The 15,274-nt window shown below is 58.2% G+C and overlaps 2 protein-coding genes across 5 annotated transcripts in view; both read left to right on the forward strand.

Moving 5' to 3' along the window:
- MLLT6 (MLLT6, PHD finger containing) overlaps positions 1-10,175 on the forward strand; it is a 49,108-nt gene extending 38,933 nt beyond the window's left edge. For all 4 annotated transcript variants that reach the window (XM_085561776.1, XM_085561779.1, XM_085561777.1 and 1 more), the window contains 2 exons: positions 1,740-2,057; positions 3,484-10,175. In XM_085561776.1, the coding sequence (XP_085417902.1) occupies positions 1,740-2,057; positions 3,484-3,528 (363 nt within the window). In that variant the 3' untranslated portion in view covers positions 3,529-10,175. The remainder of the gene's footprint in view (positions 1-1,739; positions 2,058-3,483) is intronic.
- A 1,457-nt stretch (positions 10,176-11,632) lies between these two features.
- CISD3 (CDGSH iron sulfur domain 3) lies at positions 11,633-14,893 on the forward strand. Its single transcript, XM_085561810.1, has 2 exons — positions 11,633-12,171; positions 13,352-14,893. Exons 1-2 carry the CDS (start codon positions 11,959-11,961, stop codon positions 13,517-13,519), a joined length of 381 nt encoding a protein of 126 aa, XP_085417936.1. The 5' UTR covers positions 11,633-11,958; the 3' UTR covers positions 13,520-14,893.
- Positions 14,894-15,274: the final 381 nt, after the last annotated feature.

Below are 15,274 nucleotides of genomic sequence, written 5' to 3' on the forward strand. Positions count from 1 at the left end.
TTTAGTCAGAGTTTAATCGGAGTTTAATTGGGGTTTAATTGGAGTTTAATTGGAGTTTAGTCGGAGTTTAATTGGAGTTTAATCAGAGTTTAGTCGGAGTTTAGTCAAAGTTTAGTCGGAGTTCAATTGGAGTTTAATTGGAGTTTAATCGGAGTTTAATTGGAGTTTAGTCAGAGTTTATTTGGAGTTTAATTGAAGTTTAGTTGGAGTTTAGTCAGAGTTTAGTCGGAGTTTAGTCGGAGTTTAACTGAAGTTTAATTGGAGTTTAATCAGAGTTTAATTGGAGTTTAATCGGAGTTTAGTTGGAGTTTGCCACATCCTGAGGGGGTGAGAAGATGGGAAATCAGGAGGGGGAAATTGGGAGAGCTGTTCCCTCCTGGAATCATCCCGGGATGGAAATCCTGCTGGATCCCGGGATGGAAATCCTGATGGATCCCGGGATGGAAATCCTGATGGATCCCGGGATGGAAATCCTGATGGATCCTGGGATGGAAATCCTGATGGATCCCGGGATGGAAATCCTGCTGGATCCCAGGATGGAAATCCTGATGGATCCTGGGATGGAAATCCTGATGGATCCCGGGATGGAAATCCTGCTGGATCCCAGGTTGGAAATCCTGATGGATCCCGGGATGGAAATCCTGATGGATCCTGGGATGGAAATCCTGATGGATCCCAGGATGGAAATCCTGATGGATCCCGGGATGGAAATCCTGATGGATCCCGGGTTGGGAATCCTGCTGGATCCTGGGATGGAAATCCTGATGGATCCTGGGATGGAAATCCTGCTGGATCCCGGGATGGAAATCCTGATGGATCCTGGGATGGAAATCCTGATGGATCCCAGGATGGAAATCCTGATGGATCCCGGGATGGAAATCCTGATGGATCCTGGGATGGAAATCCTGATGGATCCTGGGATGGAAATCCTGATGGATCCCGGGATGGAAATCCTGCTGGATCCCAGGTTGGAAATCCTGATGGATCCCAGGATGGAAATCCTGATGGATCCCGGGTTGGAAATCTTGATGGATCCTGGGATGGAAATCCTGCTGGATCCCGGGATGGAAATCCTGATGGATCCTGGGATGGAAATCCTGATGGATCCCACAGGTTTTTCTGGATTTCAGGGAAGTTTTCCCAGATTTCAGGGCAATTTTCCCCAGATTTTCAGAGTTCCCTGCTCTGTCCTTGCTCTGTCCCCTCCCTGTCCCTCCGTGTCCCTCCCTGCCCCTCCCTGTCCCTCGCTGTCCCTCCCTCTCCCCTCCCTGTCCCCCGCTGTCCCTCCCTCTCCCCTCCCTGTCCCTCCCTGTCCCTCCCTGTCCCTCCCTGTCCCCTCCCTGTCCCTCCCTCTCCCCTCCCTGTCCCTCCCTCTCCCCTCCCTTTCCCCTCCCTGTCCCTCCCTGTCCCTCCCTCTCCCCTCCCTTTCCCCTCCCCGTCCCTCCCTGTCCCTCCCTCTCCCCTCCCTCTCCCCTCCCTCTCCCCTCCCTGTCCCTCCCTGTCCCTCCCTCTCCCCTCCCTGTCCCTCCCTGTCCCTCCCTGTCCCTCCCTCTCCCCTCCCTGTCCCTCCCTGTCCCTCCCTCTCCCCTCCCTCTCCCCTCCCTGTCCCTCCCTGTCCCTCCCTGTCCCTCCCTGTCCCTCCCTGTCCCTCCCTCTCCCCTCCCTCTCCCCTCCCTGTCCCTCCCTGTCCCCCGCTGTCCCCCCTGTCCCGCTCTGAGCTGTCCCGGCCGTTCCCGCAGGAGCAGCAGGCTCTGGTGTTCCAGATGATGCAGCAGATCCAGCAGAAGCGCGAGCTGCAGCGCCTGCACATCTCGGGCTCGTCGCCGCTGTCGCTGCTGGCCGCCACCTCCGCCCCGCTGGGTGCCAGCCCCGGTGCCCTGCTGACCTCGGTGGCACCCAGCGGTGGCACCCTGCTGGCCTCGCTGTCCCCGCAGCAGCTCAACCCCGGCGGGGCCCTGCTGGCCCCCCAGGCCACCCCACCGCTGGCCTCGGGGCCACCCATGGCCCCCAACCCCTTCCTGAGCCTGCAGCCCGACGGCGGCGCACCCAAAGGAGCGGTGGGTGCCGGGCGCGGGTGGGGACAGAGTGGGACAGAGGGGGGACAGACACAGGGACAGCGTGGGGACAACGGGGACAGACACAGGGACAGCGTGGGGACAGAGGGGGGACAGAGAGGGGACAGAGGGGGACAGGGGGGACAGAGTGAGGACAGACACAGGGACAGCGTGGGGACAAGGGGGACAGATACAGGGACAGCGTGGGGACAGAGTGGGGACAGAGAGGGGACAGAGTGGGAACAGAGAGGGGACAGGGGGGACAGTGAGGGGACAGAGGGGGACAGGGGGGACAGTGAGGGGACAGGGGTGGGGACTGGGGGGACAGTGAGGGGACAGTGAGGGGACAGTGAGGGGACAGGGTGGGGACAGGTGGGGACAGAAGGGGGACAGGGGTGGGGACAAAGGGGACAGTGAGGTGACAGTGAGGGGACAGGGTGGGGACAGAGTGGGGACAGGGGGGGACAGGGGTGGGGACTGGGGGGACAGTGAGGGGACAGGGTGGAGACAGGTGGGGACAGAGGGGGGACAGAGGGGGGACAGGGTGGGGACAGGGGGGACAGCGTGGGGACAGCGTGGGGACAGAGTGGGAACAGAGAGGGGACAGGGGGGACAGTGAGGGGACAGAGTGGGGACAGGGGGGAGAGTGAGGGGACAGGGTGGGACAGCCCCAGGGACAGTGTGGGGACAGAGGGGAGAGTGAGGGGACAGAGAGGGGACAGCCCTGGGGACAACCTGGGGACAGTGAGGGGACAGAGAGGGGACAGCCCTGGGGACAACCTGGGGACAGTGAGGGGACAGAGAGGGGACAGCCCTGGGGACAACCTGGGGACAGTGTGGGGACAGAGAGGGGACAGGCCCAGAAACAGTGTGGGGACAGAGGGGAAAAGGAGACGCAGAGTGGGGACAGTGAGGGGACGGCAGGGGGACAGCCCCAGGGACAACGTGGGGACAGAGGGGACAGCAAGGGGGACAGGAGGGGACAGAGGGGGGACAGTGATGGGAGAGTGAGGGGACAGCTTGGGAACAGAGTGGGGACAGAGAGGGGACAGCCCCAGGGACAGTGAGGGGACAGAGAGGGGAGAGTGAGGAGACAGAGAGGGGACAGCGTGGGGACAGGGTGGGGACAAAAAGGGGACAGAAAGGGAACAAACTGAGGGCAGGAGGGGGACAGCGTGGGGATAGAGGAGGGACAAGGTGGGGACAGTGTGGGGACAGCCCTGGAGGTAGTCTGGGGACAGTGTGGGGATAGCCCTGAGGAGACACCTGGGGACAAGGTGGGGACAGCCCAGGGACAGCTCAGGGACAGTGTGAGGACAGCTGGGGAAGGACACGGTTCCTTCCTCCCCCAGTCCCTGTCCCCAGTCCCTGTCCCCCCGCTCCCTCCGTGTCCCCTCTGACGTGGCCGTGTCCCCGTTTGTCCCCGCAGCCGCTGGGTGACAAGGGCGCTCCGCTGGCGCAGGACAAGGGCTAGGAGCCCCCGGCGCCGCGCCCGCAGCCGACCCCTCCCGAGGAGCGGCCCCGAGGAGCCCGGGGCCACCAGGAGCCCCGCTGGGGCCACCAGGAGCCCCGCTGGGGCCACCAGGAACCTGCTGGGGCCACCAAGAGCCACGCTGGGGCAACGAGGAACCCGCTAGGGCCACCAAGAACCCGCTGGGGCAACGAGGAACCCGCTAGGGCCACCAAGAACCCACTGGGGCCACCAAGAGCCATGCTGGGGCAATGAGGAACCCGCTGGGGCCACCAAGAACCCACTGGGGCCACCAAGAGCCACGCTGGGGCAACGAGGAACCCGCTAGGGCCACCAAGAACCCGCTGGGGCAACGAGGAACCCGCTAGGGCCACCAAGAACCTGCTGGGGCCACCAGGAACCCGCTGGGGCCACCAGGAACCTGCTGGGGCCACCAAGAACCCGCTGGGGCCACCAAGAGCCACGCTGGGGCAACGAGGAACCCGCTAGGGCCACCAAGAACCTGCTGGGGCCACCAGGAACCCGCTGGGGCCACCAAGAGCCCTGCTGGGGCAATGAGGAACCCGCTGGGGCTACCAGGAACCTGCTGGGGCCACCAAGAACCCGCTGGGGTCACCAGGAGCCCGCTGGAGTCACCAGGAACCTGCTGGAGTCACCAGGAGCCCGCTGGAGTCACCAGGAACCTGCTGGGGCCACCAGAAGCCTGCTGTGGTCGCCTGTGCCCTGCTGGGGTCACCAGGAACCCGCTGGGCCACCAGGAACCCCCTGGGGCCACCAGGAACTCACTGAGGTCACTTGTCACCTGCTGGGGTCACCTGTCACCTGTGCCCTGCTCCACCTGCCCCACAGAGCCCCAGTGGATCCTGCCGGGAGCCTGGGGAGCCCCAAGACCCCCAGATCCTTGGGGAGGGACGTGGTGGCACCTGGAGATGTCCCAGGATGTGACCCTGGATGTGGCAGCACTGGGAAAGGACGTGGTGGCACCTGGAGGAGTCCAAGGACGTGACCCTGGATGTGGCACAGCCCAGGGAGGACGTGGTGGCACCTGGAGGTGTCCCAGGATGTGACCCTGGATGTGGCAGCACTGGGAAAGGACGTGGTGGCATCTGGATATGTCCCAAGAGCCAGTGCTGGATGTGGCACTGCTGGAGAAAGGACGTGGTGGCACCTGGAGGAGTCCCAGGATGTGACCCTGGATGTGGCACAGCCCAGGGAGGACGTGGTGGCACCTGGAGGTGTCCCAAGAGCCAGCACTGGATGTGGCACTGCTGGAGAAGGGACATGGTGGCACCTGGAGGTGTCCCAGGATGTGACAGCACTTGGAAAGGACGTGGTGGCACCTGGAGGTGCCCAAGGATGCAAGGACAGATGGATGGGGATGGACAGAGGTGGGCAGGAGGTGGCACCACCCGGGAGGACGTTGTCACCCGTGCCAGCTGCCGGAGGGGCGGGGTTGTCCTTCCCGCCTGGAATTCCCAAAGGTCTCAGCAGGAGAAGGATCCAGGCCGGGGTTGTCCAACATCAGAAGGAGCTCCTGGACCCGGGAGAGGATTCCTGGACCAGAGTTTGGAGATGGAAATTTTTGTGGGGAGGAGAATCCCAAATCCCAAATCTGTGTTTTCCAGCCTGCCAGAAATCATTCCCGCAAAATTCCTTCTTCCGGTGGTGCTGGGAAGAGCCATCTCCAAGGAATGGGACAGCGAGCACCGTCCTGAGCCTGGGATGGCAGAACTTCCATCGTTCTCCACCTTCCAACCGTGGTTCAATCTTCAGCCTGGAATATCCAACGGGAATCGATTTCCATGGATGGATGGATGGATGGATGGATGGATGGATGGATGGATGATGGATGGATGATGGATGGATGGATGGATGGATGGATGGATGGATGGATGATGGATGGATGGATGGATGGAATCCATGGATGGATGGATGGATGGATGGATGGATGGATGGATGATGGATGGATGGATGGATGGATGGATGGATGGATGGATGGAATCCATGGATGGATGGATGGATGGATGGATGGATGGATGGAATCCATGGATGGATGGATGGATGGATGGATGGATGGATGGATGGATGGATGGATGGATGGAATCCATGGATGGATGGATGGATGGATGGATGGATGGATGGATGATGAATGGATGGATGATGGATGGAATCCATGGATGGATGGATGGATGGATGGATGGATGATGGATGGATGGATGGATGGATGGATGATGGAATCCATGGATGGATGGATGGATGGATGGATGGATGGATGGATGGAATCCATGGATGGATGGATGGATGGATGGATGGATGGATGGAATCCATGGATGGATGATGGATGGATGGATGGATGGATGGATGGATGGATGGATGGATGGATGTAATCCATGGATGGATGGATGTAATCCATGGATGGATGGATGGATGGATGATGGATGGATGGATGGATGGATGGATGGATGGATGGATGGATGGATGGAATCCATGGATGGATGGATGGAATCCATGGATGGATGGATGGATGGATGGATGGATGAATGGAATCCATGGATGGATGGATGGATGGATGGATGGATGGATGGAATCCATGGAAGGATGGATGGAATCCATGGATGGATGGATGGATGGATGGATGGATGAATGGAATCCATGGATGGATGGATGGAATCCATGGATGGATGGATGGAACCCATGGATGGAGACATGGATGGATCCATGGATAGAGATCAAGGAAGGAAGGAAGGACAGTCAAGACAACTCGGGGAGGGCGACCACCAACTCCAAACCCACCGATTCCCCTCCTTGCCTCATCCCTGGGTAAATCCGGAGCTCCTGGATGCTCCAGCTGACGGAACCTCCTTTGGAGAGCCCCAGATCCCAAAAGTTGGGAATTTTGTGCCGCGTTCAGCGCGTCCCCGCTGCCCTTCCCGCTTTGCACTATTCCCAGCGGGGCTGCGCTGACGGTGCTGCCAAAATCCTCCGCTGAATTCCCTTTTTTAAATGCTCATTCTATTTTATTTTATTTTATTTTATTTTATTTTATTTTATTTTATTTTATTTTACTTTTATTTTATTTTACTTTTATTTTATTTTATTTTACTTTATTTTATTTTATTTTATTTTACTTTTATTTTATTTTATTTTATTTTATTTTATTTCATTTTATTTCATTTCATTTCATTTCATTTCATTTCATTTTATTTTATTTCACTTTGCTCTATTTTATTTTATTTCATTTTATTTTATTTTATTTTATTTTATTTCATTTTATTTTATTTTATTTTATTTCATTTCATGTCATTTTAATTGTACTTTATTTTATTTTACTTTATTCTATTTTATTTTATTTTATTTCATTTTATTTCATTTTGTTTCATTTTATTTTATTTTATTTCACTTTGCTCTATTTTATTTTATTTCATTTCACTTCATTTCATTTCATTGGCTTTTTTTCCCCTAAGGTTCACACCGCGAGGGTTGTCTAAAAAAAACAAAAAAACAAAAAAATCGGGAAAAGGAAATTTTGACCAAACCTTTTCTCCGAGCTGGGCAGAGCCGCTGGCTCGGGAATAGAACCAGAAATTCAATATTTAATGGGATTTCTCCATCCCGAGGTTTTAAGGAGCTGAGGGAGCTGTTGGGGGAGCCCAAATCCTTTGGGATCCGCGTCCCCAGACCCGCTCCAGCACAATTCCCTTCTTGCACTTTGAAATTCCTTTGGAATTTTCTCTTTTTCCCCCATCCTGAGCTGGGTCCTTCCCCTTCCCTCGGCATCCCTGGAGGTGCTGCCCAAAATCCCCCTGGAAAATCCCAAATCCCTGTTACCCCGGGATCCCAAATCCCGGCAGTGCTCCGGGATCCCAAATCCCTGCGGTATTCCAGGATCCCAAATCCCGGCTGTGCTCCGGGATCCCAAATCCCTGTGGCGCTCTGGGATCCCAAATCCCGGCTGTGCTCTGGGATCCCAAATCTCTGTTACCCCGGGATCCCAAATCCTGGCTGTGCTCCGGGATCCCAAATCCCTGCGGTATTCCAGGATCCCAGATCCCTGTGGTATTCCAGGATCCCAAATCCCGACTGTGCTCCGGGATCCCAAATCCTGGCATTGCTCCAGGATCCCAAATCCCGGCTGTGCTCCGGGATCCCAAATCCCTGTGGCACTCCGGGATCCCAAATCCCTGCGGAATTCCAGGATCCCAAATCCCTGTGGTATTCCAGGATCCCAAATCCCGGCAGTGCTCCGGGATCCCAAATCCCGGCAGTGCTCCGGGATCCCAAATCCCTGCGGTATTCCAGGATCCCAAATCCCAGCAGTGCTCTGGGATCCCAAATCCCTGTGGCACTCCGGGATCCCAAATCCTGGCATTGCTCCGGGATCCCAAATCCCGGCTGTGCTCCGGGATCCCAAATCCCTGTTACCCCGGGATCCCAAATCCCGGCAGTGCTCCAGGATCCCAAATCCCTGTGGCACTCCGGGATCCCAAATCCCGGCTGTGCTCCGGGATCCCAAATCCCTGCGGTATTCCAGGATCCCAAATCCCGGCTGTGCTCCGGGATCCCAAATCCCTGTGATACTCCAGGATCCCAAATCCCGGCAGTGCTCCGGGATCCCAAATCCCTGTGGTATTCCAGGATCCCAAATCCCGGCAGTGCTCCAGGATCCCAAATCCCTGTTACCCCAGGATCCCAAATCCCGGCAGTGCTCCGGGATCCCAAATCCCTGCGGAATTCCAGGATCCCAAATCCCTGTGGTATTCCAGGATCCCAAATCCCGGCAGTGCTGCCCGTGGCCTCCAGCCCCATTTGCAACCCCAAAAACCCCAAATCTGTGCCCAAATCTCCCAATCCTTCCCAAATCCAGCCCGGGGGATCCGGAAGGGCTGGGAAGGGAATGGATCCCCCGGGAGACCCCAAATCCCTTCGGGATCGGCCCCGGCTTGGGGCCGGTGCCCAAATCCCCTGGACAAGGCCAGGACACCAAAGGGAGCCGGATCCAGGAATTCCCAGAGCCGGATCCAGGAATTCCCAGAGCTGGATCCAGGAATTCCCGGAGCCGGATCCAAGAATTCCCAGAACTGTATCCAGGAATTCCCGGAGCTGGATCCAGGAATTCCCAGAACTGTATCCAGGAATTCCCGGAGCCGGATCCAGGAATTCCCAGAACTGGATGCAGGAATTCCTGGAACTGGATCCAGGAATTCCCGGAGCTGGATCCCTGTGATTGTCTGGGAATTCCCGGAGCTGGATGCAGGAATTCCTGGAACTGGATCCCTCTGGATTTCCAGGAATTCCCGGAGCTGGGTCCAGAAATTCCCAGAACTGGATCCAGGAATTCCTGGATCTGGATGCAGGAATTCCCGGAGCTGGATCCAGGAATTCCTGGAGCCGGATCCCTCTGGATCTCTGGGAACTCCTGGATCTGGATGCAGGAATTCCCGGAACTGGATCCCTCTGGATCTCCAGGAATTCCCCGAACTGGATCGTTGTGATTGTCTGGGAATTCCCAGAACTGGATCCAGGAATTCCTGGAGCTAGCTCCAGAAATTCCCGGAGCTGGATGCAGGAATTTCTGGGACTGGATCCCTCCAGATCTGTGGCAATTCCTGGAACAAGATCCAGGAATTCCCGGAGCTGGATCCTTCTGGATCTCTGGGAATTCCCAGAGCTGGATGCAGGAATTCCCGGAGCTGGATGCAGGAATTCCCAGAGCTGGATCCCTCTGGATCTCTGGGAATTCCCAGAGCTGGATGCAGGAATTCCCGGAGCTGGATCCCTCTGGATCTCTGGGAATTCCCAGAGCTGGATGCAGGAATTCCCGGAGCTGGATCCCTCTGGATCTCTGGGAATTCCCAGAGCTGGACCCCTGTGATTGGCAATTCCCGGAGCTGGATTCAGGAATTCCCGGAGCTGGATCCCTCTGGATCTGTGGCAATTCCCGGAGCTGGATCCCTGTGATTGGCAATTCCCGGAGCTGGATGCCTCTGGATCTGTGGCAATTCCCGGAGCTGGATCCCTGTGATTGGCAATTCCCGGAACTGGATTCGGGAATTCCCGGAGCTGGATCCCTCTGGATCTGTGGCAATTCCCGGAGCTGGATCCCTCCTGCTCCCGGGAATTCCGGGATTGGGGGATCAGGGACACAAAGCACTTACACCTCCCCCTGTGCCCGACCTTCCAAAGGCTCCCAAATCCTGGGAATTTTCCAATTCCCAGCGGGAATCCCCAAAAATCCCTTGGGCAGAGCCAGGAGCGGGAGCTGGGAAATTCCAGGTGGGGATTTTGTTTTTCCTGTGGGGAAAAAACAACATAAAAAAAAAATTAAAAAAAGCCAAAACAAAGCAAAAAAAAAGCAACAAAAAACCGGGAGATCGGGGGAAGGAGAAGGAAAAAAAAAAGGAAAAAAAAGGAAAAAAAAGGAAAATCTGGAGATTATCCACATTTCGCTTGCACTGGGGTACGTTTTTCTTTACCCATTTCCACGCTCTCCTTTAGGATGGTTGCATGTCTCCTTTTGGGGTTTTTTCCCTTTATTTTATTCGTTTTTAGGATTTTTTGTTGTTGTTTTTTTAAATATTCAACGAAAGAGAAAAATGTGTATATTTTTGGCAATTCAAGGCGATGTAGCTAAGATATATTTTTTTCACGCTGCTTGACTGGTCTTTATTATAATAAATATTAATATTAATATTATTATTAATTGCGAGGGGGGTTTTTAATGAAGGTGAGGGGGGAGAAGTTAAGTGGGAATGGGAATGAACTGGGATTGGGAACTGGGAATGGGAATTGGGATTGGGCACTGGGAATGGGAATGGGAATGGGAATGGGAATGGGAATGGGATTGGGCACTGGGAACTGGGATTGGGAACTGGGATTGGGCACTGGGAATGGGAATGGGAATTGGAAATGGGATTGGACATTGGGAACTGTGACTGGGAACTGGGATTGGGACTGGGCACTGGGAGTGGGAACTGGGATTGGGAACTGGAAATTGGAACTGGGACTGGGATCGGGGAATGGGAATGGGAACTGTGACTGGGAACTGGGATTGGGACTGGGAATGGGAACTGGAAATGGGAACTGGGACTGGGAACTGGGACTGGGAACTGGGATTGGGACTGGGACTGGGAACTGGGATTGGGACTGGGACTGGGCACCGGGAGTGGGCACTGGGATTGGGAGTGGGCACTGGGATTGGGACTGGGATTGGGAACTGGGATTGGGACTGGGAATGGGAACTGGAAATGGGAACTGGGACTGGGATCGGGGAACTGGGATTGGGAACTGGGAGTGGGAGCGGGCACTGGGATTGGGAACTGGGAACTGGAACCGGTACTGGGAACCGGGACCGGGAACTGGTCCGGCACTGGGAACCGGGACAGGCACTGGGAACCAGACCCGGCACCGGGAACCAGAACCAGTATTGGGAACTGGCACTGGGAACCGGCACCGGGAACCGGCACCAGCACTGGGAACCGGGACCGGCACCGGGAACCGGGACCGGCACCGGGAACCAGGACCGGCACTGGGAACCGGGACCAGTATTGGGAACTGGCACTGGGAACCGGCACCAGGAACCAGAACCAGTATTGGGAACTGGCACTGGGAACCGGCACCGGGAACCGGCACCAGCACTGGGAACCCGGACCCAAACTGGGAACCGGGACCGGCACTGGGAACCCGGACCAGCACTGGGAACCGGGACCGGCACCGGGAACCAGGACCGGCACTGGGAACCGGGACCAGTATTGGGAACTGGCACTGGGAACCGGCACTGGGAACCGGGACCGGCACCGGGAACTGGGACCCGAACTGGGAACCGGGACTAGCAATGGGAACCGGGACCGGCACTGGGAACCGGGACCATCACCGGGAACCGGGACCGGCACCGGGAACCGGCACCGGCACTGGGAACCGGGACCGGCACCGGGAGCGGGTGACGGGGGCGGCAGCGGTACCGAGCCGGGGCGGCAGCGGTACCGAGCCGGGGGCGGCAGCGGTACCGAGCCGGGGCGGCAGCGGTACCGAGCCGGGGCGGCAGCGGTACCGGCACCGGGACCGCAGCGCGGGGGAGCGGCTCCGCACGGAGCAGCCGCGCTCCCGCCGAGCCCGCCCGGTGCGGATCTTCCGGCGGCGGCGGGAGGAGGAGGAGCCGCGCCGGGAAGGTCACCGGGAGAGACAGACACCGGGAGAGACACCGGGAGGGGAACCGGGAGAGACACCGGGAACGACACCGGGAGCGGCACCGGGGGCGACACCGGGAGCGACACTGGGAGCGACACCGGGAGAGACACTGGGAGGGGAACCGGGAGAGACACCGGGAACAGCACCGGGAACGGCACCGGGAGGGGAACCGGGAGAGACACCGGGAACGGCACCGGGAGCGACACCGGGAGCGGCACCGGGAGCGGTACCGGGAGCGGCCCCGGGACCATGCTGTGGCGCAGACCGGCCGCGCTCGTTTCGCTGCTGAGGGCGGCGGGGGGCGGCCGCCGGTACCGGGAGCCCGGGGCGGGGGCGCGGCTCCGGGCGCTCTGCTCCGCGGCCCCGCCGCAGCCGGTGGTCGCCGCCACGGAGCCGTTCCCGGTGGAGCTGCAGGAGGGGAAAACCTACAGCTGGTGCGCCTGCGGGCACAGCAAGAACCAGGTCCGGAGAACCGGGAGAACCGGGGGGGTTCGGGACAACCGGGAGAACCGCGGGGGTTCGGGACAACCGGGAGAACCGGGGGGGTCTGGGAGAACCGGGGAATCCAGGAGAACAGGGGGATCCAGGAGAACCGGGAGAACCAGGGGATGTGGGAGAACGGGGGGATCCAGGAGAACGGGGGGATCCGGGAGAACCGGGAGAACCAGGGGGGTTTGGGACAACCGGGAGAACCGGGGGATGTAGGAGAACCGGGGGGGTCTCGGAGAACGGGGGGATCCGGGAGAACCAGGGGAGTTCGGGACAACCGGGAGAACCGGGAGGGTTTGGGAGAATCGGGAGAACGGGAGAGGCCCGGGAGAACCAGAGGGAGCTGGGAGAACCGGGGGATCCAAGAGAATTGGGGAGCCGGGAGAACCGGGAGGGTTTGGGAGAACCGGGAGAACCGGGGTGGGGCTCGGGAGAACTGGGAGGGTTTGGGAGAACTGGGAGGGTCCAGAAGAACCGGGGGGATCCAAGAGAACCGGGAGGGTTTGGGAGAACCAGAGGAGTTCAGGAGAACCGGGGGATCCAGGAGAACCGGGGGATCCACGGGATCCATGGGATGGGATGAGATGGAACGGGAATGGAACAGGAATGGGGTGGGAGGGGATTTATGGGATCCGTGGGATGGGATGGGATGGGATGGGATGGGATGGGATGGGATGGGATGGGATGGGATGGGATGGGATGGGATGGGATGGGACAGGATTGATGGGATCTCTGGGATGGGATTTATGGGACAGGACAGGATTTATGGGATTTATGGGATTTATGGGATCTCTGGGATGGGATGGGATGGGATGGGATGGGATGGGATGGGATGGGATGGGATGGGATGGGATGGGATGGGTTTTGTGGGATCTCTGGGATGGGATTGATGGGATCTCTGGGGTGGGATTGATGGGATCTCTGGGTTGGGATCTCTGGGATCTCTGTGGTGGGATCTCTGGGATCTCTGGGATCTCTGGGCTGGGATCTCTGTGATCTCTGTGGTGGGATCTCTGTGATCTCTGGGGTGGGATCTCTGTGGTGGGATCTCTGGGATCTCTGGGATCTCTGGGATCTCTGGGGCGGGAGGGGACGGTGGCGGTGGCCCCGGGGCAGCACCGGGCCGCCCGTGACCGCCGCGGTCGCGCCGCAGCCCTTCTGCGACGGCGCGCACCGGGCGGCGGCCCCGGCGCTGTCCCCGCTGCGCTTCCGGCCCGCCCGGGCCGGGCCCGCGCTGCTCTGCGGCTGCAAACGGACCCGCAGCCCCCCGTACTGCGACGGCTCCCACCGGGACCGCGCCGCGCCGCCGCCGCGCGCCTGACACCACCGGGAGAGACGGAGAGCCGGAGAGCCGGAGAACCGGAGAACCGGAGAGCCGGAGAGCCGGAGAACCGGAGAACTGGAGAACTGGGGGCAAGAGGAGAACTGGTGGCACTGGGAGAACAGGAGAACTGGGGACAACGGGAGAACCGGGGACAACGGGAGAACCGGGGGCAACAGGAGAACTGGGAGAATAGGAGAACAGGAGAACCGGGGGCAATGGGAGAACTGGGAGAACCGGGAGAACCAGGAGAACCAGGAGAACCGGGGGCAACAGGAGAACTGGAGAACAGGAGAACCAGGAGAACTGGGGACAATGGGAGAACTGGGGACAATGGGAGAACTGGGAGAACCGGGAGAACTGGGGACAACAGGAGAACCGGGGGCAACAGGAGAACCGGGAGAACAGGAGAACAGGAGAACCGGGGGCAATGGGAGAACTGGGAGAACCGGGAGAACCAGGAGAACCGGGGGCAACAGGAGAACCGGGAGAACTGGGGACAACAGGAGAACCGGGAGAACCAGGAGAACCGGGGGCAACAGGAGAACCGGGAGAACTGGGGCAATGGGAGAACCGGGAGAACCGGGAGAACCAGGGGCAACAGAACTGGGGGCAACAGGAGAACCGGAAGAACTGCAGCAATGGGAGAACCGGGAGAACCAGGAGAACCGGGGGCAACAGGAGAAACGGGAGAACTGGGGGCAATGGGAGAACCGGGAGCACCGGGAGAACCAGGAGCTCGGGGGCACCGGGAATTTGGGAGCACCGGGAACTCAGGAGAGCCGGGAGCTCGGGGGCACCGGGAGAACCGGGAGCTTGGGAACATCAGGGACTTGAGAGCACCGAATGCTCTGGAGCACCGGGAGAACCGGGAGCACCCGGAATTCGGGGGCACCGGGAATTCAGGGGCACCGGGAGCTTGGAAGCACCGGGAGAACCGGGAGCATGGGAACATCGGGAACTCAGAGCATCGGGAACTCGGGAGCACCGAATGCTCGGGAGAACCGGGAGCACCAGGAATTTGGGAGCACCGGGAGAACTGGGAACACCGGGAGCACCGGGAGCACTGGGAGAACCGGGAGCACCGGGAGAACCGGGAACACCGGGAATTCAGGAGCACTGGGAGAACTGGGAACACCGGGAGCACCGGGAATTCGGGAGCACTGGGAGAACTGGGAACACCGGGAGAACCGGGAATTCGGGAGCACCGGGAGAACTGGGAACACCGGGAGAACCGGGAATTCGGGAGCACCGGGAGAACTGGGAACACCGGGAGAACCGGGAGCACCGGGAGCACCGGGAACTGTCGAATTCCCCACAGGAATTGTTGAACTCGCTGTCGGAATTGTTGAATTTCACAGAGAAAATGTTGAATTCTCTGGAGAAATGTTTTCATTCCACGCAGGAATTGTTGAATTCCCCGCAGAAATTTTGGATTTCACACAGGAATTGTTGAATTCCCGACAGGAATTCTTGAATTCCACCCAGGAATTGTTGAATTCCCCGCAGAAATTTTGGATTTCACACAGGAATTGTTGAATTCCACACAAGAATTTTGGATTTCACGCAGGAATTGTTGAATTCCATGGAGAAGTTGTTGAATTCCTGACAGGAATTCTTGAATTTCACGCAGGAATTGTTGAATTTCCTGTAGGAATTGTTGAATTCCATGAGAAATTCTTGAATTCCCCACAGGAATTGTTGAATTCCACGTGGGAATTTTATTGAATTCCACACAGGAATTTGGAATTCCAC

Source organism: Lonchura striata, chromosome 27 (genome assembly GCF_050655825.1).
Source record: "Lonchura striata isolate lonStrDom1 chromosome 27, ASM5065582v1, whole genome shotgun sequence".
NCBI lineage: Eukaryota > Metazoa > Chordata > Aves > Passeriformes > Estrildidae > Lonchura > Lonchura striata.